The 26,463-nt window shown below is 34.3% G+C and overlaps 1 protein-coding gene across 6 annotated transcripts in view; it reads left to right on the top strand.

Annotated features, from left to right (window-relative positions):
• PCDH7 (protocadherin 7) overlaps positions 1-8,122 on the top strand; it is a 423,965-nt gene extending 415,843 nt beyond the window's left edge. For 3 of the 6 annotated variants that reach the window (XM_081246613.1, XM_081246612.1, XM_081246611.1), the window contains one exon: positions 3,816-8,122. In XM_081246613.1, the coding sequence (XP_081102739.1) occupies positions 3,816-4,192 (377 nt within the window). In that variant the 3' untranslated portion in view covers positions 4,193-8,122. The remainder of the gene's footprint in view (positions 1-3,815) is intronic. The other 3 variants (XM_081246614.1, XM_081246616.1, XM_081246615.1) reach the window with 2 other exon arrangements.
• The last annotated feature ends 18,341 nt before the right edge of the window (positions 8,123-26,463 follow it).

Raw genomic sequence — 26,463 nt, 5'->3', positions numbered from 1 at the left:
TATATTTTTTTCTCTTTCTTTGGGGACTCTAGCTTTTTCTTATGGCTGTGGGTAGCAGCAATTGACCTCTAAATAACTCTGCTGTTACATTTTAAGAAGAAGCAATATGGTATTATGGAAAACACTAAAGTGAAAGTCAAAACACTTGTTCTTTGGCCTCAGCTCTTCCGTAGTCTGGACCCCTCACTGTTTCCATCCTCCTTGCTGTTGGGTTGAGGTGATAAGTAAAAGTGAGGAAATGTGAGGAAGTATTTTATGTGTTATACATTGTTTGATATTATGATGGCTGAAAACTGTCTACTTTCGAGAGGGAAATTAACTTTATGTCTAAGAAAGGACTTTAACTTTCTAAAGGTATGTAATGTTTCTAGTAAATAGCATAACTAGGTAAAAATGGAGAACTCTGCAAATGATGCTAAAGCAACAACAAGAGCTAATGAATACCATTTCTACTTCCAGTCCTCTCAAGATTTGATATGACTGAGTGTGTGTGTAGGGGGGAACCTCTAAGGAACTGAGTTGGTTATGGAAAATGCTGATAAAAGAATACCATTATATTTCAATACAGAACATTTTACTTTTTAAATTTATTTACTCAATACCAAGTAAACAGAGTTCTGATTAACTATTTTCCATTTCCACTCAGGTCAAAATGAAAGGGAAGAATACTAAACTAAAGCATGAAATAATGTTCTTAGATATCACAGAACACCTTCTTCAGTGGAAGACTGAAAGACTAAGAAGGATTACTATTTATGGAAGATCTGCCTCTGTAATCCCACAACAAATAGGACATTTTAAGAGTATATCTTTTATAAAAAAGAGAAAAAAAGTGCATTGATGATTCTGTAAGACCCCATATAACTTTTGTCTTTTAAAATATATATATATATATATATATATATATATATATATATATATATATAATATCTACTTGAATAATTAAAATAAGAAAATACAGAAACACAGAAAAATACAATTCCACTCATGCCTTCCTTTAATAGATTGCATCATAATATAAATTGTGTTTGTTAATCATTAACATTTCTTTTGAGGATTCATTTGAGTCATCAAGATTGGAAGTTTTGATTGCTTGTGATGAATCTCTTATAGCCTTTCTTGATTATTTTCTAAATTTGATGATAAATACTGCAACATGTCTCAACCAATTAGTCTTGTCAACTTCCACTGTGGTCCCCAATCAAGTCATTGACTTTGGAAATGACAGGAGATCCTTATTAAAAGTCATGCTTATAACCTAGACTATGAAGTAAAGGCTGAGGGAATGAATTGAAGAGTATCTCACTCCTAGTTGATTGGAAATTGAGTCAATCTAAATGAATATATATTTTTTTATGAGCTACAGGGAGTTCAAGGCGCACAAGTTAAGTATAACTGGTGGGAAGAGGTGTTAAAGTATTAAGGTAGCTCGATGAGTTATCCCTAAATGCATCTCAAACAAACGAAAAACAAGGTGCTATGAATTTCAAACAGGAAACACAAATTAATCCCCAAAGAGCAGCAACCTGTGTAAGTCACTGTGTAAGTAAACTGTCACATTACGTGAGACTTAAGTAAATATAGAGAGATGATTGGAGACTATTCTGGGACAGTTCTGCAGGGAATGACAATCACATTTGTAGAGATTTTTCCTATTTCAGTAGCTAAATTTCTGATTATTGTCTTGTTACCCTGGTAGGCATAAGAAAAAAAAAGAAAAGCTTGAATTTATTTAAGCAGTGACAAAAAAAAAGAATGTTTAGAGTAAAAAGTAGATCTGATCTCACACTTTGCATTTTTATAAGGTTTTCTTTCTTTCTTTCTTTCTTTTTCTTTCTTTCTTTCTTTTTTTTTTTTTTTTGGTCTGTTCAAATAATTTAGGTCAGCTTCAAATAAGCAAAGTATCCCAAGACAAGAAATATTCCCAAAGAACTCAATTTGCTCATTTAAACTGATCAGATTCCAAAAAACATTCACAAAATTTGTCAATAGTTTGATTTTTAAAATGCATCTAAAATTTGTGTTTAAGAGACAGAGGGAACTTAGCACAAAAAGATAAATAGAAAAGTGCTTTTTTTAATGATAAAATTAATAGGATCTGCTCACTTAAAAGTCAAATAGCAGCATTTGCAACTACAATAAATAATTATCTTTGCAGTTTACCTTTGGAAAAGAGAAAAGTAATTCTAGATTTCCTGTGAAGAATAATGGGATTTCCTTGCTGAACTCTGAGAACACAGCATAAAAGCCTCAGGTCACAGTGGTTCAAAAATCAATGAGCTGACAAATGTCAATATTTCAGTTATCCACCCATTACTGTAGGGAAAAAGTGACTTGCAGTATTGGACTGCCTTGATTTAGGAGTTTTGACAGGGGAAAAATTCTAAAAATATCCTTATACAAATGATAATCAAATAGGAATATCATTACAAACTACAGGGGATGGTGCGTGGAGGCAAAAGCAGAGGGTTTAAATATATTGGATATAATTTAAATAACCCCCTATTCTATTTTAAACCAAGTCTACCCAGGATGCATATGCAAATCTCACTGATTTCATTTGTTGTGAATATATTTGCAGAGGTTAATTTGTCAGTCTTTTAAGTCCCAAGCCTTGTAATAAAAAGGTACCGAATGATATAAATTGTATCATAGTCATATTAGTCATATTATGTTCTTTTTTTGGTAATAAAAGAAACTGTAAAATATATTAAATAAAACCCTAGAGGTAGTTTTCTTAGAATCTGTTGAGATGAAGCAGGTTTTTCTCTCTCTCACTCTCTTTTTCAAACCAAAACAAAATTTGTTAAAAAAAAAGTATTTTTAATAGTAAGAAAATATATAACTATTCTCCAAAGACAGACACATATAATGATATAACTTAGGTTTATAGAAATAGAAGACAGACATTTCCTACTCCATTAGGCAACACCATTAATTAAGAATACATGCCATTTCATCAAAATTGTAGAAGTTTTGACTCGATTTACCCAATACATTCCATTTCATATAATATTTCCGTTCAGCAAACACACTGGCAGATGTATTTCTATGTGAACACTCAACGGAGTATCCTACAGCACACATTAGGTCATTAACAAGGTGGGAGGCAGGAGCGTGTGGGCTAGAGTGGGGTAGGTGGTGATACTGCTAGTGTGCTCACACTTGGAACCCACTAGTACTTTGTTTTTTTACTTTTTAACCACATAATTAATGTGCTGTCGATTTAGGTTCTACTTCTGAGTCACCCTGGAGTTTTATAATGTATTTTTACTATAAGGTTTTGCATATTTGCATTCTATGAATAATGTAGAAGCAGGAAGAAATCCAATTGGCAAAGGTACACGATTTCTGGGATAATTTATAAATACAGAAAATTAACTTTTTGGATTCAATAACTTTTCTTATGCATGTGGAAAAATTTGTACCCATACAAATATACATGTGTACTTTATTTCTACTTGAGAATATGCACATGTACCTGTTCTGTAACACATGCATATATACCTGTTTGTTCTACACACTTAAATTTATCAGTTTGTCCATTCCTCTCTTTCTATAATATTTGATGTTTTTGCAAAACCTTATCTTTATTGGATATGAAATAAAAACTGTTCTATGAGATGATGAACAGCAGGGTGTTGAAAAAAGGGAAATAATATGGTAAAGGAAATATATATGTAATATATATATTATATAAATGTATATTATATATATATATATATATATATATATATATCCTCCAATTTTATATAGGTCAGGAAGGCCTATTGAGAAATGGCCAACTTTAATGGCTCCTTCTCCTTGAATTTCAGATTCAAGACCTCTTCCAGATGTAGCCCTAACTGGGAAGTGTACCCGTGAGTGTGATGAGTATGGCCACTCGGACTCCTGCTGGATGCCCGTCCGCACTTCTCCAGAGAGGAAGAAGAGCCAGCCCAAACTATCCACTTTCATGCCTGTTGATGAACGAGGAAGCCAGGAAAAGCTGGCAAATGGCGAAGCCGCCATCATGGGCGACCGCAACAGAAACCTCCTGAACAAAAAGTTGACCTCATCCTATGAGACCTTCAGTGCAGCTAGTTTCAGCAAAAATGAGGAAGCCAACACTGAGGATATTCCCCTTACAAAAACAGGGGAATACAAGCCATCTCCTGTCAATACTCTCACTAGAAGAGAAGTTTACCTGTAGGCTATAAAGAAGCAACAGCAAAGTTCTTTTCATGTATGAGAAGGAGGATAAGGGGTGAAAAACCTTACAAAACAAAACCTTGTAATCAGAAAGAAGGGGCTACCAAAGAGACAAAGCTTTGCCTGCCACTTCTGCCTCCAGATCGGGCCTTTAGTGAATGATACTGTTTAGCCTGATTGTAATATACAATGTAGAAACCATCCTTGTCACTTGCATGTCTAGCCCCCTCACTGACTCCCAACACTCTCTCTCTCTTTCCCACCACCCTCCAGAAAACAAACAAACAAACAAGAAAGATGGTTGCAAGTTTCTTTCATGGTAACAAGCCTGATTAGCAGAACACAACACACTCTCATTATCCCTAAGCTGAAGTATGATTTTAGTCACTTTGATTTAGTTCAAATGTCATGCAGTTGGTCAAAAGAAAGCAGATCAGGTGAAATATATTTCAGACGTGTGATCAGAAATGATTAATCACCATGGAAGGCAATCCCTCAAAAATGATAGAGTCCTTCTAAAGGTACAGTCCTTATAGAGGGGAACTCTAGAAGCAGCATTTGGGGGAGGATCACAGCTTTAATATTCTAACAAAGGCTGAAAACTAAACAGTACCCGGTTGGAGATTGCAGTCCCAAATTGGCATATGTTGTTTTTCTCAAGTCAGGAGCATCAACTTCAATCCCATACCTGTATTGAATATTCTTAGTATATACATAATCTTGACCACATGTATCAATTACACTAGTTATAAGCTGTAAAATATATATATATATATATATATATATATATATATATTTCAGAACAGCACCACTATTATCAACTAACTGGAACAATTGTGTCATTAACAGGCTGAAGATCATACGGCAGATCAGGGAAATCGTGAAGTAGATTTGGTCTTGATGTGGAAATCCATTAAGTAACAAAAGTCACTGAACCCAGGCATGCACAGAAGCCCTCAAACACGTTTATTTTACATTTTCTCTATACCCAGAAAGTGTGCATTTTCTTTTAAAATGGATTTTCTTTGAAAGCTCAGAAAATGAAAAGTCAATAAGACATATTTTTGGTATTAAAATAGACAATTAGTTGAGGTTAAAGTTTAGTTTCACAAATATTATCAGGGAAGATTTTACTTTTTAAAATCATATTTGTGGGTAGGTAGGGAAAGAAAGATACATCAGCATATAGTCTTTAAGCTCACTATAGTCATTGTAGAGTCAGGTTATGCTTGTTAGTCTTATCCACATTTCAAATCACCAAGTGCATTTTTTACGTGTTCAGTGCACTCTTCCATGTTAACAAAAGTGCATTAATTTTCAATCCTGTGCAAATGGCACATTTTGAGACTCACGACTTTGAAACAAGGTGACACCCTAAAAGACTTACTCACTAATGTGATTTGAACATTATTTGACATATCTCCTAAAACCAAGCCAGAGTAAACAAGAAGGAAATGAGTTCTGGGCAGTGACATGTCTCATGGTATACACATCTCAAAGTTGGAAAATATGCAGTTTTTTTCAGTGTAATATAAAGAAACAGAATATGCAGGTTTTGAGTCACTTCCTCTACAGAGGATAATTTAATACAATTGGAAATTGAGCTGGGACATTCAGAAAAAGTGACGATCCAGGGACAGACTAGAGGATAATGGGTGAAGAAAGCAAACCGTCTCATCACTGAATGTTTGTAACCTGGTTAAGGCATAGCCTTGATGGCTCTGTAGCGAACTGTAGAAACTATGTAGCTCTGGATAGTTTCATGCTTTGCAATATTTCTCAGACTACAACATGAAGCAGCCTGGAATATAGGTTGTTAATTCACTATAGGTCATCAAATGTTTATCTTTGGAAACCACTTCTCTGTTTGGTGGGGTACTCTTTTGGGGTCATTTCTTTATGCTCTTTCTTAAATGGAGTTTTCATCTTGATGTTAGTTTATGTGTAATAGTTAGGATGAAAGAAGATATGTAATTGAAGAAACAAAAACATTGGACTAAAATATCAATAATTGAACATGTTTATGTTTGATTATTATTTACATTATGGAAAGATACAATTCTAGTACTTTGTTAGGAAACTGCATTAAAGCAGTTCTGCCTTGTATAATCTGTAAGTACCTATTAAGACAAAATACTTCTAAAGATTCTTATGAAATGTATACATATTTTTTTCTTGCACGTTACAAAGGAAATATTCAATTTCATAACACATGTGTGCAGCAAACTTTTTAATACATTTTTTTCTTTCTTTCATGAGACACTTGAACCATTAGATAGCTCATTTCACTCTATCTTAAAACCCTTATGTTGTCTATAAAGCTAATACGGGTCATATGGGCTCTTTGGATTAATTGGATCCACATTCCCCAATGACGTCTGCACAACATTCAAGTCAGCCATGTCATTCTCATTTAACTTGTGAGCCTCTTTAGAACTAAAATGGGTATGAAAGAATAAAATTCAGTGTACTGTATTTGCAGTAATTCTAGTAGAATTAGCTATCATAATATGTTTATTATTATAATGAGTTGGCATGACACAGAAATATATTTTGTGTTTGTATGACTTTTATTTTGAATAGGTTAAATCTGGTGCCACTCCATATATAGAGTGCTTTTGAAAAAAATCAATAAAAAGAAACAAAAAAAATAATAAATGAGTGAATGCAAAATAAGCAACTGTGCCTTTTATACCTGTTGTTATGGTAAAAAAACGGTTGTTGGGTTTGGACAATGAGGGGAAATGGGCTATTCTCACCTTTTTTGATCTTGTATATTTATCCATGTTTATTTTCTGAAAATAATAAATAATATATTAAAAATTTGCCTTCTGACAAACTCAGATAGTGGAACAGTTTTAAATATCATTCATTCATAAAACAAAATTTATATGGGCTGCTTAATTCTGTCTAGAAGGCTAAAACATTTATTGTAATAGTAATGCAGAGATTATCAGGGGTGAAGTCAGTCCATTTTGCAAGGTAAAATATTGATTTACAATTTCTATTCTTTCTTTTTTTGTTGTTATTTTTCTTTTAACTGCTGTTTCACTTTGGTTGTACAGTATATAAACCATATTTGTTTTCTGTACACAAGAAGCTCAAGTGAAGTTTGCATGCATTATACATTAGGATGCATTTATAAACTGAGTAACTATATAAATTTACGTGTATTAAAACGTCTGTAGCTTCAGTCTAAAATCTAATGCTCATTCTGAACCTCCAGATATCATTACGGTTTCTGACTGGCCTGCTTCCTGAGTTTCAGAAAACAAGGGAGGCATTATTTTTATGGGAAGAAAACTAAGATGGTAATGAAGATGTCTGGCTGAAAGGCTACCCTAGGAAGCTGTCTTATAGGAAAATAAAACACAGAGACCAGAAGAAACTGTCAAGAATCAAAGAATCAAACACCTATCCTAAAACAGGCAAGAGAAATCTGAAGATCTCAGTAGTTTTAGGTATATTGTATCAGTAATAAATATACAATGTGTCCTTAAGGAAAAAAAAAAAAGAGTGAAGATGATCATGAGTATTGTAAAGCTTGTTAGTTGTGACCTGGGCAGAGGTATATATAACATCTGGAGGAAGGCATCATTTTTCAGCTACCTAGGGTTTACTTTCAGACAATTTTTCCTACATTTTAAAGCACTTGCATTCAGTGTGGTACGATCCGTTTGTAATGTTAATCATTGACTATTGTTCTGCTACTTGGATGTTGATAGTGAAGCAGAGAACAATTTATCATCGTTTACTATGAGTCACTATGCACGCAACTATGCTAAACATGGCAAAATGTATTAAACACTCGTCCAGTCCAACTATTTATGAAATACTTTACATAATTTAATTTACTTTTGTACAGTTTTATGTAAATAAATTGCTTGTCATTTTTGTCTCTGCAGATTAAAATATAACATGGTCAAATGGTTTCACACTTGTCAGTGTACTTCTCTGTTGACAGGTAATTCAATTTTGATTGGACGATAAGTGAATGGATGCATGTACCAGTTTGATTTTAAATGGTATGATTTCTGCTAAATGAAGATGGAATAAGGAAGATAATACTGCAGTAATTGTTGATTTAAAGGGCACTGGGAATAACTGTTTGTTACTTTGCCTTATAATGGAATATACTTGGATTCTTCAGTTTCATCAAAATAATTCCTGAGACATTTACCTAGCTGGCTTTGAAATCTTAAGTCTACAGTGGAAGAACTTCTCATCAGTAACATAAAAATTAATTTTTTTCAGGTGTTATCTAGAGAATTTTACATTTCAGATAAAATTCATTCAAAGTCAAAATGTATCTCTGTAAAGGAAATTTGGTTTTTAATCCAAAGTAATGATGAATACAAAAAGAGACTAAAAAAAAAAAAAAAAAAACCTTATATCATGTTAGATATAGAGAAACTTGAAGCAAAAATTAGAATTTTTACCTTACTCACTTTTTTTAGTTGAACATTCTCTACTTTTTGTATTTTTTCAATCATTTACTGTCTTTTTTTTAAAAAAACTATTGCATTTACTCTTCTTTGTCAGATTATTACCCTAACTACAGTGGTTATCTTGTTTATTTATTTATTTTTTATTTTTTTGGGGGTACACAGGCCTCTCACTGTTGTGGCTTCTCCCGTTGTGGAGCTCAGGCTCCAGACGCGCAGGCTCAGCGGCCATGGCTCACTGGCCTAGCCGCTCCGCGGCATGTGGGATCTTCCTGGACCGGGGCACGAACCCGTGTCCCCTGCATCGGCAGGCGGACTCTCAACCACTGCGCCACCAGGGATGCCCTATCTGGTTTATTAAATTGTTATTTATTCAAACAAGCAACTTCTCTTCTCCAATGCAACTCAGAGACTTAGAAAAGGAAAGAAAATACTTTTTATATAAGCTAATAGATTGCAAGGAATGTTTGCCCCATCTCACAACAGTACTTCTAAAATCTACGGATGTGAAAAATAGAAATTCTGAAGATGCTTGCCTTGAAGTTTCCCTACCATTTTTTTCCCTTTCTTGGTTGAAAATTCAAAATACTTTACGTAGAATGACACATTCATTTTTAAATCAAATGTATCTTTGTAAATTGATTTTGGCTGGCAGCCCTCCTTCTCTAAAGAAGAAATTAAGGGTGAAGTATGATGAGAAAGTCTGCTGCAAGTTGTAATGAAGTGAAAAAATATGTGCATTCATTTAGCTTTATGATCATCTAATGGTGAGACCCAAACTTCTGTATCTAAATCAGTAAGACATAAAATAAAATCACTACTTTTCTTTTAAATTCTCAATTTAGATTTAGCAAATGTATTTTACCCTGAGACTGCATCCTTTGGTTAAAATATTTTTTTAAAATCTCAAACATGTAAAAATACAGTGATACATTTTAGAAAGTAGATAGACATAAAGCAGGTCAACAAAAGTTGTGTGTAATGCTTCCAAGACTTAAGTTTGATTATTCTACCACCTCTGATTCCTTGAAGAGTTCCATCTAGTTACTTAGAAGCTTGACTTAGCACGACAGTATCTTACATATACAGCACACATTATGGTTTACAAATGTTTTTGTAAGGTTGATTGCAAAATTCCCATAATACCTGTGATATAAACTGAACAATCTATTAGAATAGCCATGTATGAAAGATTTTACTTGTATTAAATTATTCTTAGATTGAAAATAAATTGAACACAAACTTCTGTCAGTGTTAACATCTCTCCTAGCTTATGTACCAATGAAAACATTTTTTGTAATTTAACAGATAACAAGGAAAAGGAACTCTTCCCATTTACCTGAATAAAATAGGCATTTGGTAAATTGGGAATGGGAGTGGAGGGGATACTAATTACTCAGACTGGCAGGTAGTTATCTTCACTTGACATCACATAACATACTCTGGCAGTAATTGTAACTTGTATGGGTTTTCTGGCAGCAAATTGTAAAATCTTGAAAACATCATAGCCTAATTTTCCCGCTGAATACCCTTGGCCTAATCTATCAGGCAATGAGGTTTTGGTGGACCTTGGCTGGATATCGAGTCATTCTAGGTTTGGGGGCTTGAATGATCACAACCAACAATCAGCACTATCAAAATTGATCAGATAATTTTGAATTCCCAAAATTTACTTTGGTTTCAACAGACTGATTTCATAAAGAAATCTGTTCACGAGTTTTGGTTTTGTACTTTTTTCTCTTTATATTTAACTTCTTTGTGTCCTCATCTCAAAGCCCTTTGCCATACTCTGAGAAGTTTATTTGTTCTGTGTTTTTCCTCTTTCAAAAGCAAACCTAGTTTTCCCAGGAGGTGGCAGAATGTTAGGTAGCTAACCCAGGACTACAGGATTTGCAACCCAATCAGCTTTATTTTAATGGAAATTTACCATATCACTCTTGAGTTCTTGGGAGTCAGAGTGAACAGGGACTAAACTTATATATGTTTATTTTTATAAACAAATCTTTATCCCTACTTTATCTCTAATTTAATACTTGTTTATAAACTGCATGGAGGAAGGTGATTAACCAAGATAATATAAATTTTCTAAGCTACAGGAAGTCAGGAAAGGATATGAACGTAAAATGTGAAAATCTAAAAATTTATGCTCTCCTTTAAGCCTAACTTCATTTTTTTCCTGTCTTGCTGCTTTTAAATGTAAATTGTATTCATTGGTTGAATTTAATATGTGCGACCCACAAAGAAATAATTTTGTCTTTTTACTGAACTTCCTGTGGAAATATGTAGCAGTTGCTCAGTTGTTCATAAATGCAAAATTTACCCCCAACATTCTCAAATGATGCCTAACAAAAATTATAGTTCACTTATGATATTCAGTTTTATTTTTTCTATTAAAAGTTATGATTCAAATGATGTATCACCAAAAAGGTCATAAGAAAGGTGCATGAGGTCAACAGAGAAATGCAGATATAATCTTAAAGATTAGAATGGGTTTTGAAAAATAAAAATGTTAATCAAAGTGCCTAATTTAAAAAAAATAGACCATTAAAATAAACTCCTGAATGAGCAGTCTAAAGAAACAGATAGAAACAAGATGTTTTATTTTGGTAATTTAATTGAAAGTACATTACAACATCCCAGACTTAGCAAAATTAGTAGTAACTTGATAGGATAATGTCAGTTTTTTTCCCAAGTGTGTTTTATGCAATAGTATATGGAATATTTTTATTACAGTTTTATGGCTTGTTATAAAAATGTGACCATGTATTTAAACCATTTTATAATACATTTATGAAAAGGAAGTAAGGGCAAAAAATACTAGAAAAAAAGTAAAATAAAGTAAGTAGATGGCTAGTTCATTTACTTATAATTTTAAAACCTGCCTTTAAGAGAGAAACACTTACTTGAATGTTTTTCCAGACCCTACAGTACAGCTGGAATATACTAGAATAGTGTTTCTTAAACTGAAATTTGTGATCCACTAAGTTTCTAGAGATTCAGGTATTCTATGAAAATTTTTAAAGTTTTGAGTTTTATTAATATGATATCAAAGTAATCTTTCAGCATAAATAGTTTTCAGTGATAATTCTTAGTTGAAGCTGAATTTAATAGAATAAAATGTTCATTTTGTAAATCAGTATTTATCCATCTATTGTGTGAGTAACTATATTTTCTGGAGTCCAAAGGGATTTTTTTCTTTTTTACAGAGGTCCATATTTTAGTTCAGCTATGAGAAAAACCAAATCAGAGATTTGAATAAGAAGCAAAGTCTTAAACAATGTGAATGATTGGACTAGAAGATACCAGCATACACAGACTTTCTATAAAGGGCTAGATAGCAAATATTTTAGGCTTTGCAATTTAAGAATCAAAATCAAGTATATTGTGTAAGTATTTGTATGAGAAGAAAGAAAACAAATGCTTAGGTTTTTTTTCAACCATTTAAATACATAAATAACATTTTTAGCTGAGGAGACATACAAAAGCATTGGGCTAGATTTGACCAGTAAATTACAGTTTCCTCACCCTGGTATACCAAAAACGGCTGCAGCTGAGATTAATTTTAGAATTCATCACTAAAATTCCTTTTCTTACACCTTACTTAAGGATGCCCCTGTCTGACCTGGACAGTGTTAGTATATGGCTTTATCCAGCAAAGTCGCTAATAACCACCCTCAACTTTTAGACTATGTGATTACCCTGGTTATCAGGATCATTTCTTCCTATTGACCAGATATGTAAAAATCTCATCCCTAGATCACAATAGATAGATTACTTAAGAGATTCAGGTCGATATACAACAAATCCTCAGGCATCTGGAAAATAACTCATAATCTTCTCAATGCAGGCATCATCGTTGTCCACTTCAGAAAAAAAATAAAAAGAGTGTCTTATACTGGAAGTTCCCAGTTTGGTTTAGAGGTGGAAGACTTTCTTTTTTTCATTGGATCAAATGCTTTAAACATACTTCGATTTAAATGCCACAGATAAGGGCTGATTATTTTATGTATGCAGTTTATTTATGTCAAGTAACAAATAGTATGAAGTTTTATATTTAGAGCATGACATATGTAAAATAAAAATAAGAAATACAGTGATGACTGTAACGGCATTTTTGGAGTGAGGTTTTTTTTTTCGTACATTTTTTATGTTTTCCAAATTACATACATGAATATGTTTTACATTAATAAAAAAAGTGAACATTTTGAAGTATCCTAAAATTATCTGTGGTTGAGTGAATACACTTTAGAATAATAAGAGAAGCAATTTAATTTTAAAACATTGAACACTTTTCATCTGATAACACCCCCAAAGGAAATTGTGCTTAAAAAAATCTTATATTATCATTCTAGTGTGACATTTGACATCAGCTATTTCCTCTCCCAGGAAAGCAAATATGATATGTTAAATAACTTCAGAGATTGTTGTTACCAAACTAGTGCAAAGGAAATAATCTTTATAGAAAACCTAAATATGAACACTGCTAAACCTGTAAATTAACTTTGAAGTTTATATTTTGAGGAAACTAACATAAAACCATGCAGAAAAAAATCGACAACTACAATGAACCTATTTATCTAAGGTTTGATCAACATAGAAAATATGGATAAGTGTTTCAGCTTGTAAATTATATTATTTCAATATACATTTTCTAATATGACTATCTCTGAACCTTCAATCTAGGAATTATTGTAGATGTTGACTGTGTAGTAGTCAGCACTAGTTGATTTTGTTAAACCTCCAGAAATGAAGCTATTGAAAAAGCTACCATAAAAATCTATGTCTAATCTAGAAACAGTCGACCTTCTTATTGACTAAAGTAATCTGGCAACGTAACTGAAGAAAAAAAAAGATAAATTTTCAGTCATAACAATAGGTACTGTCAGTCCATACATGGTTTAATAAATAAAAAGGGCAAATGAGAATGCTACCATACTGGGAAACGCTTCAAAGCTATAGATGTTATTAGCAAAGAGAGGGTGAACAGGGTAAGAAATATAGCCTTAATGTAAAGAAGCTGATCCTTCAGTGAACTGTCTTTTTTTGTAGTATTTGAGCTATACTTCTGCTATGTCAATTACTGGGATGCATAACGAGATATTTAGTACACTGCCTGTTGACTTCTTTCCTTAAATTGCCTGGAATACTCCAGGCTCATTTTTTTATTAGATGAAAACAAATAGTATAACAGGTGATTTTATTTTTTTCTCTGCTTAGGATTTATATGTGTTTCATAGCCAGCATTTTGTTGTCCTCAGGTTTAAAGGCTCTAAGTCATCAGAGAAACACTCCCACTTGACTATAAATATGTCAGACGATTATAATGACAATGTCACAGGTGGAAAAATAATCTTCACTCTATTGTAATCAGACCCAACAGTGAAAAAGAATCATACATTGCTCTGGTGCTTCAATGGAGATGAAGGCACCAATTTATACTTTAACTCTTCAAGAAGGGCAAGAAGATATGTAAACAGAAAGATATACTCAGGTTTAATATCAACCTGAATTACAAATATAAAGAGATTGCTCAGGATAGTGAACTGGAGCCAAATTACCAGAAGTTAAATTGGAAATGGCATCTGCCTTGTTTGTTTTCACTGGACTCATGAAAAAAATGCCTTGACCTCTGCACTACTTGGTCCCTCACAACATCATGGCAAAGAATTCCCAGAAGTGTCACTCCTTCCACACATGTTTCAAATAACCAGCATAGAGGAACCAGGTGGAACATATTTATTTCACTCACACCGTGGTCAACTACTATCTAGGAATGCCTAGATGTTCCTCTTAGTTCTAAATTTATATCTTAGCCATAAGTGGATTCAGCTTTAACCAATGTGTAAGTCTTGGTTATAACTGTGTGGAGCGTAGCATAATTTCTAGGCTAAGATCCCAATTAGAAAGTGCATTTCAATAATAGCTTCTCGAAGATGTGATGGCACTTCTCAGTCTTCTCCAATTGTGGAGGGAAAAAACTTCTGGAAAATTGTCTATTAAAATGGTCATTGTTTGGGCCTCCCTGGTGGCGCAGTGGTTGAGAGTCCGCCTGCCGATGCAGGGGATACGGGTTCGTGCCCCGGTCTGGGAGGATCCCATATGCCGCGGAGCGGCTGGGCCCGTGAGCCATGGCCGCTGAGCCTGCGCATCCGGAGCCTGTGCTCCGCAACGGGAGAGGCCACAACAGTGAGAGGCCCGCATACCGCAAAAAAAAAAAAAAAAAAAAGGTCATTGTCATTCTGACTTTTAAAGGTATTTCTCCTCATTTTCCAATCCATAAGGATAACTTAACTCAGAATAACATTTCTAAAAATGTATCATATTCTTGCAGAAAATTTGCTCATATATCTTTTCCCCCCTGAACTTTTTAACATCGTGCATTTCCTCCAGAAAATGTGGGTGTAATTAATTGACTTAACAAAATAATATGAGGTATATCAAACACAGTGATGGATATTTGGGGTACAATGAGCAAGTTGTAGATGGTCTCTTCTCTTATAGAGTTATAAAATACATGGAGATAGCCAGAGAAAAACAACAATGAAACTGAAAAGAACTTGGTATGGTCAAAGATGAGAAACTAAGTTGTTTAGGATAGCTTGTGAGGCATCTGTCTTAGACTTTTGCAGTAGGAATAGCTACTCAAAGAGTAGCTCCAAGATCAGAAATCAGGCTGGTTGGTGATGAGGGGTGAAGAGGTTTTTTCAGGGAAAAATAACTGTGTATAAAGGACAGGGTGTCTGAGAGAGCATGAAAGTTTGAAGAACTGGAAGAGATTTGGGATGGGGAAATGATAGAGAAGGAAGGGTATGCAGGTGTTTTGGGGGTGGAGAGTGGAAGGATAAGGAGTAAGTGTAATAGGGGTAATGGTAAGAAAGGGATGAACGACCCAAAGGTTGTTCTCATCTCCCTTCCTGAGAAAAAAAAAAATCCTAATATTGTGATTGAATTATTTAGTGTCATTCTGTTTCCAAGAACTGAGACATTTTCAAGTTGTTCCAGTAGTTGTGAGAAATAAGAAAGTTTAGGGTCCATCTTAGCAGCTGAAGCCCTGTCTCTCAGGGAACTGAATTGTTATTCATTATACCACCCAGTTTCAACACTTACATCCATCTCCTGACTGCCATGGATCCCCTTATCCATTCTTAACCGCAGCTGTGACTTGGCTCATCTCTGCCTCTGCTGCCATTTTTGCTGCTGTGGCCAATAATTGTACTTTTTAGACATACCCTGTCCAATATGGTAGCCATTATCCACATGTGGCTATTTAAATATAAATTTAATTCAATTAGCATACTTCAGTCTCAGTTCTGTTACAGTCTGACTGAGTTAGGCAGAATGATTGAGCTCATAGGTTGATGGTCATCCTATTGGTTGTTTTCAGGTCATTCTGCTGCAATCGGTTGAGTGCGGGGTGAGATGAAGGTAAAGATGATAACCAAACCAGAAGAAAATTCCTGATTCTGCACTTTTAGTGGCAGAAGGAAACTACAGGCATCATACCATATATATTTCAACAAATATTTGTAACTCTGCTTAATGTCAAAGTTGAAGAAGACATCCTCCATGAATTTAAGGAACATGTTAGTTGGAACACTGGTAATACTAAATGCAAAAATAAGTATCACATTAAGGAAATACATATCTATAGTTCTTAGAACATAAAAAGGCTGATCTGGCTGGGGCAGCTGGAGAGGTTGAAAATGGAGGCTCATTAAAGTTTAACCTGGAAAGATAAAGAAGAATTAGACAATAAGAGGAAAATAAGTATTCCAAGCACAGTGAACAGCAATGTTAAACATTAAAGGTAAGAAAATAAAGAAAGCAGAGGTTGTACCTTCAAGTTTCCCGTATTTCCAGAGCACAATGAAGAGGAGGGGCAGGCATCCATACATCCTATCATACAGCTCTACCTCTTAGTTTCATTTTTGATACCCACACTGTGTATTATTTAATCTTTCTTCCACATTATTTTGATACATCACTATTGGTGGGTATCTGCCCTTTTCATCAACCAAGCACTCCTTCCACCTTCTTTTGGTAAAATCACCTCAGTTTTCCTTTGCCAGTTGTTTGCAGCTAAGGGTTTCTATTTTCCCCTAGCCTCGTGTTGGGTAACTCATGTTGGGCCAATTTGACCCTCTCTCCAATTCAGAAGAGAACCCAAAACAGAAGATGATTTAGCTTGTTGATTCTGATTGTGTCATCTTGAAGATTATTCCATAGTGTCTGCAGCCTAGAGCCCCAGGGCTGTTTCCAAAGAGCTCTGTAAGAGTTTACCTACTACCTGCCTTTTATCGAATGTTTTAACCTTAATACCTGCAATATGTGCTTAATGATATTCATTGAAGAAAAAAAACAATACCAGAAAACAGATGCATATTCTCAGTGCTCTGTTCACACAGTTTTATCTTCTTCCCTTTTCAGTTGAATCTTCCTTAATCTCTTCATGACCACCCTGTGCCTTAGTTAGGCATCTTCAATCTTTCTGAACTTGCCTGGTAGATTTGAGTCTCTAGGGCATTTCCCCTCATCCCAAAATGTGTGCTTCCAAATCCTGCTCACGGTGCAAGGCCTAGATCAGCCTTAGATTCCCTACCACTTTCTCTGATTATTTCAGCTCACGAATCATCTCTCTAATTCCTTGAAACTAATTTGGGAGATAAATATTATTTCTTCATTTCTCATTTCCTAGAGGAGAGAGTTTCAAAAATTCTCTTGACTTATTGCCTCACATCTCACTCTCTCACAGCAGAAGAATGAATTGATTTATGGATGAGAAACAGAAAATTGCCCATTTTTTTTTCTTGAATCCAAAGGAGTTTTTCTTTTTTTTTAATTAAAAAAAAAAAAACACAGGGGATTATTTCTTTTTCTTTCACTTCCTTGGTAGAATATTTGCTTCTTGCATTTATGTCATCCTCATCCCATAGATCTTCTTGTAAAGCTATAGATATAGATAAAAATAGAGATGCAGATGGAGACAGAGATAGAGAATCTACAGGTTTCTCAGCATCTTCCCCAGATTGCTTGTGACATAAATGCTAGTGAAAGAATAGAGCCTCCCCAAGATTCCCAAGATTGATAAAAATCTCAAGACTCAACAGATTGGTAAGATACTTACCATAATATCCTATATTAGTTTTTGTGGTCTCTTTTTAATAAGGAATATTATGTGCCAATTCTGAAGAATTTCAAGAGTGACATTACTTGTAGTAATGGAACAATATTCTTGGAAGTAATTGAGCCCATTTTCTGCTAAATTACTCAGCATATTTCAACAGTCTCAACATTCACTAATGTACTAATTTTGAGTGACTGATTGCTGATTAATAGGTATCTTTATTCATTGTTCATGAAAAGTGACTATGATTCATAATAACACAAAGAGCCAAAAAAGTGGGCCGTAATGACTTTCTTTGAGATTAGCTTTACTATTTATTATACACATTGGCATAACTTTGAATATCTGTTTTGGAATCTGGAACATACAAGAAGTAACACTTATCCTTAGTGTCACTTTGAGAATAAGTAAATTAATATATATCAAAATGTTCTTTATTTTAAACTTCTGTAGACTCATTACTGATTAATATAGTCTGTTTTATACATAATAATAAATTTGTACAATACAAACACACACATCCTCTGCCTGCTCTTGTTAATGTTTTTATGCAGCATTTCAATTTCTACATATATAAGATGACATTAATATTGTTAATTGTCAGCTGAAGACCAATAGCCACTTGCATGCTTAGCTGTAATATAAATTTTTAAACCTAGACAATGACTAAGGAGTTTATAATAAAGAAGAGCATGTCTTTGTGAAATAGTAGAAGTCTGTAAATACGGGAAGAACTAGAAAGGGGCGAGAGATGGCAGATCCTGTGCTTATGATGAAAAATAAATTTACATTTACAGCGATTTCATAGGCTGTAATATAAGCGATGTTAATTTTAGTTAACTTGTGAGGATAGGAGGAAAATTGGTGGAAGGCCTAGAAATTTCTTAATATGAGTTTAATTTTATGCTTTCAGAATGATAACAATAAAGATAACGACAAAAGCCACAATTATTTGTTAACTATCCATGTTACAAGCTTTGAATTTAATATCATCCCATTATCATGTCTAAATAAATAAAAGAATTAGATTTTATCATCTCCATTTTCGATGGAGAAATTGAGTCTCAATCAAATTAAAATACACTGTTTGGCTATTAACTGAAAAGAATCCCAAACCCTATCTGAATGACTTCAAGGTCCATACTTCTATGTGTTTAACACCATCCCCCATCATCTTCCAATGCAGACTTTCAAATCTGCTTCAATAATTGTTCCTCGTGCAGAGAATTTCCCTAATTAGCTCAGCACACACTGTGAGGAAAGGACAAGAATTTCTTTCTAGAGCAGGATTTCTCACCAGTGACACTATTAATATTGTAGCTCAGATAAATCACACCGGAGGGTATTTAGGAACATCTCTGGCTTCTACCCACTAGATGCCAGTAGTACCTCCTCCTCAGTCATTACAATTATATGTATAACTAAGTCACTTTTTTGTACACCAGAAATTAACACAACATTGTAAATCAACTATACTTCAATAAAATAAATTAAAAGAGAATTTCTCCAGCCATTGTCAAATGTGCCTTCCTCCCAGAGTGGGGACTGGGGAGCAAAATTGCCCTTAGTCGAAAACCACTATTCTAAAGATCATTTGTTCTTTAATCTGGCCAAATTCTAGGTCACTATTGAGTGCTGAGAAATACATGCTTTGTGGTATCTTACATGGTACACATCAAAGTAGAATTTTAAAACACATCTTCTTCCTAATCCAGTATATCATTTAAGAGCAAAACAAGTACAGAGGGTGATTCATGTTCTGAACCAGAATCAATTTTATACACATACATTAAAGAAATTGTTAGAAATGAATCTCTCTCTCTATCTCTTTCTCTCTCTCTGTTTTCTTCTATCTCCCCACTCACCCTGAGCCTGTATACCATTCCTTTTTCTTCCCTTCTTTCTTTCCTCCATCCCTTGATTCCTCTCTCTCTTCCTTCCTTCTTTCCTCCCTCTCCCCCTCCCTCCTTCCTTCCCACACCCCTCTATTTCTTCCTTTTTTCCTTCCTTTCTCCTTTCCTTGCTGAGACAGGTCAAAAAAGAAACACAATTGCTTTTCAGTAGTACACTTTATTTTTAAAGATTTTTTTGATGTGGACAGTTTTTAAAGTCTTTATTGAATTTGTCACAATATTGCTTCTGTTTTACGTTTTGGTTTTTTGGCCATTTTAGTTTTTGGTTTTTTGGCCGTAAGGCATGTGGGATCTTAGCTCCCTCGATCAGGGATCGAACCGCACCTGCTGCATTGGTAGGTGAAGTCTTAACCAGTGGACCGCCAAGGAAGTCCCAGTTGTATACTTTTAACTTAGTCTTGAATGTTCTAGTCACTTTAGTAATTGAAAAAAAGCTAAATATTTGAAAGATTGTGAATTTGAATGAAACTTTAGACTCCAGAATCACTCACATTGCATTTTCTGCAAATAGTTTTGAAAAGGCTTTTATTTTAACAGGAAATTACATACTGCCATTGAGATTAAAATAAATCAATTGCTACAAATGATGCTTGAATTAAAACATCTATCTGTACTGGTCTTAATTTTGTGTAGATAATTTTGTGTCATTTTCCTGACAGTTTTACTTTTTTTCACCAAGATTAAATGTAATAGAAAGTGTTGGGTCCAACAATTTAAATGACACTTATTAAACACAATAAGGCAAAAGTATTCAGAGTCATTTACTACTTGTTTAAAAAGCCATTTTATTCTGTCTGTACACAACTCCTTTGAGTCAATTGGAGCTCCAAGATAGTTATAATGAGATGAAATGATTCTTTCTTTTATGCTGTTGTCTTTTCTTATTTGACGAAAACACTAAGAGTTTTTAAGTGAGATGAAGAATCCATATGCAGTAAATAGAAATAAATCAAGGGGCAGCAGTCCTCAAATTGTTTAGGCAATAAACATGAGATTTAAAGTCAGAAGAATATTTTGTTCACTTTGGATTATTTTAGCTACTTACCATTGTGTTTCTTTTCTTTTTTTTAAAAGACAATATAGATATGACTATCTAGTAATGAAAACCACAAATAGATTCTAGGAAACCATGCTATTAAAAAGACCACATATCTCTCTATTCTTTTTGAATCTTCCCTTCTCTTACAACTTTAGTGAATTTAGGTTTAGAAGTAATGTCGCTCACATCTCTGAGCTGGAGTAGAAAGAGAGATGGATCCTTCTTCTGTACTAAAATAACCAGTGGATTCCTCCTTGAAATTTTGTGTGAATTTTGCTTAACTGTTCCTGTGTCTTAAGAGTGGTAGGTAAGAATATCATATCTGGAACGATTTCCTCTACCTAGAGCTAACTAGGGTAACTAAGAGAGAGAATAATGCCTCTGATCTGTATTTGGAAAAAAAAAAGAAAAAGCAATCATTACCCTCAAGATGTTTTTTTCAGGGAGAGATGCATGGTGAGCACTGTCTCCCATAGCTAGTACAAGAAATAATCTGCAAGGGAGAGTTTTACAGGACTTTCCCTCTGTAATTCCCATATGGCTTCTCTCTTGTTCTTGATTATCTGACCTTAACACTAAACTTTCTTCTTCAGCTTGTATTTCTCCATGTTTCCACTCATTCAGGAGGTATATCTGCCTGTAACAAGAGAAATGTGAGGTTTGGACATGTGATTATTTATTTCTGGGTCTCTTTGCTCAAGTCAATGGCAGCTCATTTTCAAGTTAGCATAAAGTAACCTAGTATACACATACATACATACATATAGATATATGTGTTACTATATATCTGGAACTATTTCAAGAGCTTTACTAATATTAACTTAGAACCTTCAAAACAACCCTATGAGAAAATTAATTATCATTATCTCACTTTTCCAGTGAGGAATCTGAGACACAAATAGTTTCAGCAAGTTGCCCAAGGTCACCCAACAGTGAATTACCAATTCAAACCCAGGCCATCAGCCTCTAGACTCTGCCCTTCACCACTGTGTGCTACCAGCTCATTGACAAGTGAAGTCACATTCACTTCAGCCCTTCAGACACAAGATAGTTGACTATTTGCACACACCCTTTCAGCAGGGAAAGAGACTTTCTAATGCTTTGGATGAACATCTCCTTCAAAAAATATTTCCTATAAATCAGAGGCATCTCACTCTCTTGAATAATCTAGTGGTACTTCAGAGGCCAGGGAGAAACTGACTTCAGAGGTGGTCCCAGGTGGACAGAGTACACAGGTTTCTGGCACTGCATTTTCGCAAGGAGACTTAAATGATTCTGGGGATTCTATGAGCACAGTTTTTGGCCTACATAAGACTACTGAATTTCTGTGAGTTATAACTTCTATGTATGTTTGTTTATAATTGATAGAACTCAAACTTCAAAAGTGAGATTAATAAAATTCAAGATATAGGGTTTGCAAAAAATAAACCCAAGTCAATCAATATGCATATTCAAATCTTAGAAATACGTGTTGTATGGTCAGTTTTAAAATTATAAGGACCTAATAACATAAGCAAATCTGAAGCAAGGCTAATTAAAATGTTGTCATGCTCTTTCAGAGGTCATTGTACTTTTATTTATTTTTTCTGAATCTTAAAGAAAAGCTGGAGGAAAGTCTGGGATTGAAATATTGGTGGGTAGCCAATCTTTGAGGTGAGGTAGAACTGATTTCAAGATTTATAAATGGAGTTGAAGTTGATCATAGAGAATATTAACTTACCAACTGAAAGTCTCACTAACAGGAGGAATGAAGGTTTGATTTTTATTGTTGTAGTCTCCAAGATGGATTCAGTTGGTCATTGAGATCAATGACATGAACAGACTCCTCAACTAGATTCTAAGTTCCCAGAGGGCAGACAGGGTGTCTACAATATTCAGCATTTAATTAACCCAGTTCATGGCACATAGTTGATGCCCAACAACATGTGACAAAGGAAGAAAGGACAGAAGATGAAAAGAAAGAGGGAAACAAAGAGGGAGGGAAGGAGGGAAGGGGGAAAAGGTGGGAGAAAAGAAAGCAGCCTTTTAACTACTTTATAGGAAGCCTTATTGGAAAGGTTCTTAACAGTCTGTTCTCTAATGTAATCCTCAAATGAATTGCCTTCTAATTTCACTGTGAACACATTCAGATGTCTTAGCCTGTTTTAGAAAGGATGAATTCACAAAATTACCTCTCCATTTTATTCTATTCCTATTATCTTGTAGAAAAAGCAATTCTCTCACAAATATCCATAGACATCTATAATTTCCATGAGGGGCATACAAAATTATTCCAGTTAAACACAACACTTTTTCTCTTTTTTGATTGGCTCTGAAATTGTAGCTCCTAATATTCGAAACCTGAGAGGAGAAACATGAATCATATCTGAGAGTTTATAAAGGCCATGAAGACAGCAGATGGCAACACAATGGATTTTGACCTAGGTTCTAGGAAAGTTCTTGTGAAGAGTCTTAAAACCAAGTTTGAGTTCTTCCCTATTCCAGGCAAAATTCCATTAACCTATTCTATTCATTCAAATATTTAGAAACATTATGGCATGCCTCAGATCCTCATCCAATATTTGTCTAAGATTTTTACAAGTAGTTTCTGTCTTCTCAGATAGAGGCTCTTTCTATGATTAAAGACATTTAAGCAAATCAAGAATAGTCAGGCTCTTGGGATTCATTTTGCATTCATGAAATAGTTCAAGTCCTTTAAAAAAAAAGCCATCTTCTAATCCCCGTGTGACTAATGCATTTCTGGGTTGTGGTCATAACACTTGAGGCTGAAAAAAAAATAAACTCTTAGCTTTAGATGTTTTGCCTTTATGCTTGTCACCACTGGAAGTTTGTTAAAAAGCTTGATTAGGACAGGGCTTGTTTTACACAAGGTGTTCCTGTGAAAAAGGTGGAGGGAAATGAAGGTTAATGCATGAACAGAGTTCAGTTACTCTGCTTCTCCTAGTTTCTAGGCATTTCTTCTGAGTTATTTATAAATAGATGCATTAGACATCCTGTTATTTTGAATAAGGGTCTAGTTTTAATTAGGCAAGGTACATAATCATTTTAATTAGATATCCAAATACATCATCTGAGATTTTTTCCCTTAGAACGTAAAAGTAATTTGATTTCTTCTTCATTAAATATAAGGACAGTAAAATCTTATGAATATATTTTCAGCTCAAGAGATTGATATCTTTTCGTTAGGACTATAATATATGCATAGATTATTTCCACTTAACTTTCTCTAAGTTAATGAAGTGTATGAAAGTAATGAAGTTGAACCACAACTTAAGTGTGGTGCAATTTTCCAACATGACAAAGAAAAAGTTTCTAGGTTAATGCCAGTGCCTTGAATTAGAGCCTACTTTGTTCTTTTGCTTTTTAAATTCAATATAAAAAAGTGTAAGTGTGTGTGTGTGTGTGTGTGCTTTCTATGAGATGAAATGAAGGACAGCATCCTGTTATTCCACTGAAATATATCTGTCACTCTTTTTTTTTCTGTCACTATCTATTATTTAACTATAAAATTAGGGCATGAGTGTAGAAGAAAAGATCTTTAACCATAAAAATTGGACAGTGTAGACTCTGCATTTTTCAGAATGTCTTTAACATATATAAATCACAGGGTTTTCCACATGGTTTTCATGGCAATCAACCAACTAAAATTTGCTATGACACTGCTTATCATTCTCAGTTTTCTTGCATAGAAATTAAATCCTGAATAATATTGCAGCTACAAGAGACACTGGCTTCTAAATGGAGTCGTGATGATTTTGAAGCCCAGCACGTCTACTTACTGATGGGGTCCAGGGACCCACTGTTTAACCTATTGGAAACTCACTTTTCTCATCCACATTATGGAGACTCTACTTACTTTATGGTTGTTGGAAAAGTTGCAAAGAATGTAAAGAGGCATCTGCTGTCAAATGAGTCCTCGTTTTATCATCTTTGCTCCACAACAATTTCTTTATCTTTGTTTTCTCTAATTTCCATTGGCTCAGCCTAGGCTATCTCCATGATTGAATATTGCTCACACTTAATGTACAAAAGCATCATTTTACTCTTTTCAACAGTAGTCAATGAGAATCATTTTGAGTCATCTGAGATTGTCTACTTCATTCCTTAATGTGTGGCTAACCTGAGATGCTTAACATGGACTTAAGGTTACAGCACAGTCTTTAATAACTTTTACCATGAATTTAAAAACATGTTTAAACTTAAGATTTATTTATGTTTTTGGAGGGACTTACTTAAATCATCTATATTTCTATCTGTTTTTTTCAGAAATTTTATTGAATGCATCTTGAAAATCAAGAGTTTTTATAAGTAAGAGTATTTTTCACATTATCTTTGTGTGACTGTGTGTCTTTGGATGGTTCTATTCTTGGGAAAAGTGTGTTTCTGAATGACTGTGTGCACTCAGATAAAAGCAAATTTGGTCCTACAAATCAAGTGAAACCTAAGTAAATTAGGTTAGATTTCAGACTTTTTTTAAAATATTTATTTAGTTATTTGGTTGCACTGGGTCTTAATTGCAGCTTGTGGGCTCCTTAGTTGTGGCATGCTAAATCTTAGTTGTGGCATGCATGTGGGATCTAGTTCCCTGAGTAGGGAATCAAACCTGGGTCCCCTGCATTGGGAAGTTGGAGTCTTATCCACTGAGCCACCAGGGAAGTCCCCAGATTTCAGATTTTGAGATATCCCCTCTTTGATGCATGGCTAAAGTTCCCTTCCATGGTAGCAGTCATACTGCAATACATAAATGCGCCACATCAACACATTATACACTTTGAAGTTACACAATGTTATATGTTAATTGTACCTCAATTTTAAAATGAATAAATTAAAATTTTTGGAGAGGTATGATTTGGAGAGGCCAAATAATCCCTAGATATCCTCTGGGGATAATCATTATGTATTTTACACTATTTTTAGAAGGCATTTTCTTCTCTCTATGGCCCAGTTCAAGGAACAGCTCTCTGAAACTACCCTTGATGGTGCAGAATTAATTGCTCTTTCATCCAAGTTCCTATAGTACAGTCTACATATTTTTGTTAAATTATGTATCACATTCCATTTTACTGATTGTATGCAAGCATCTGCCTTACTAGATTTAGTCTCCTATAGGTAAGTGATTGTACTTTTCCTGGCCCCAGAGGGCACCCAGGTAGAATAACCCCTCTGGATATTTACTGGACTTGGGGATATTATACAATTTGATGTTTTGTTACTCTTAAGTGTTGATATGAAACCTGTCCCAAGAAAGCAATTCTACTAAGTAGTCTTTGTGGAAAATTTTGCAATAAGTAAGAATTTATGCAGGATTTCATAGATTGGCATGAATTAGGGATTTAAGAATTATTTTACTAGGATGAAATTATAAATTCATTGTATTTACATATCTTCATGTTCCCTAATATTTTGCCACTTTAAATGGTCCAATATATTTTTCATGCAAATAGAGGTATTTAGTTCAAATTCCTAAATTAAATGTGTTGTTTTAATCTCCTTCCTAGTTGCAAAATAGGTATTTACTGATAAAAAGGGGAAGAGTTCCCCCAATGTCCTCTGGTCACTTTCCTGAGCTCCTTACCCAGGTAAAACCACAGTTTACTGAATTTTTCTAGTAGACCCTTGAGTTGTAAATAGACTAAATATAACTGCTTTTAGGGACATTTTACATTCTTAAGAGTGCACAAGCTCTCATTAATAACTGAGGCAATTAGATTTAATTAGAGGGGTCTCTGACTACATGACATCAGGATAAGA

Source organism: Mesoplodon bidens, assembly GCF_964165515.1.
Source record: "Mesoplodon bidens genome assembly, chromosome: 1".
Classification (NCBI taxonomy): Eukaryota; Metazoa; Chordata; class Mammalia; order Artiodactyla; family Ziphiidae; genus Mesoplodon; species Mesoplodon bidens.
This window is presented reverse-complemented; position numbering and strand designations above follow the sequence as displayed.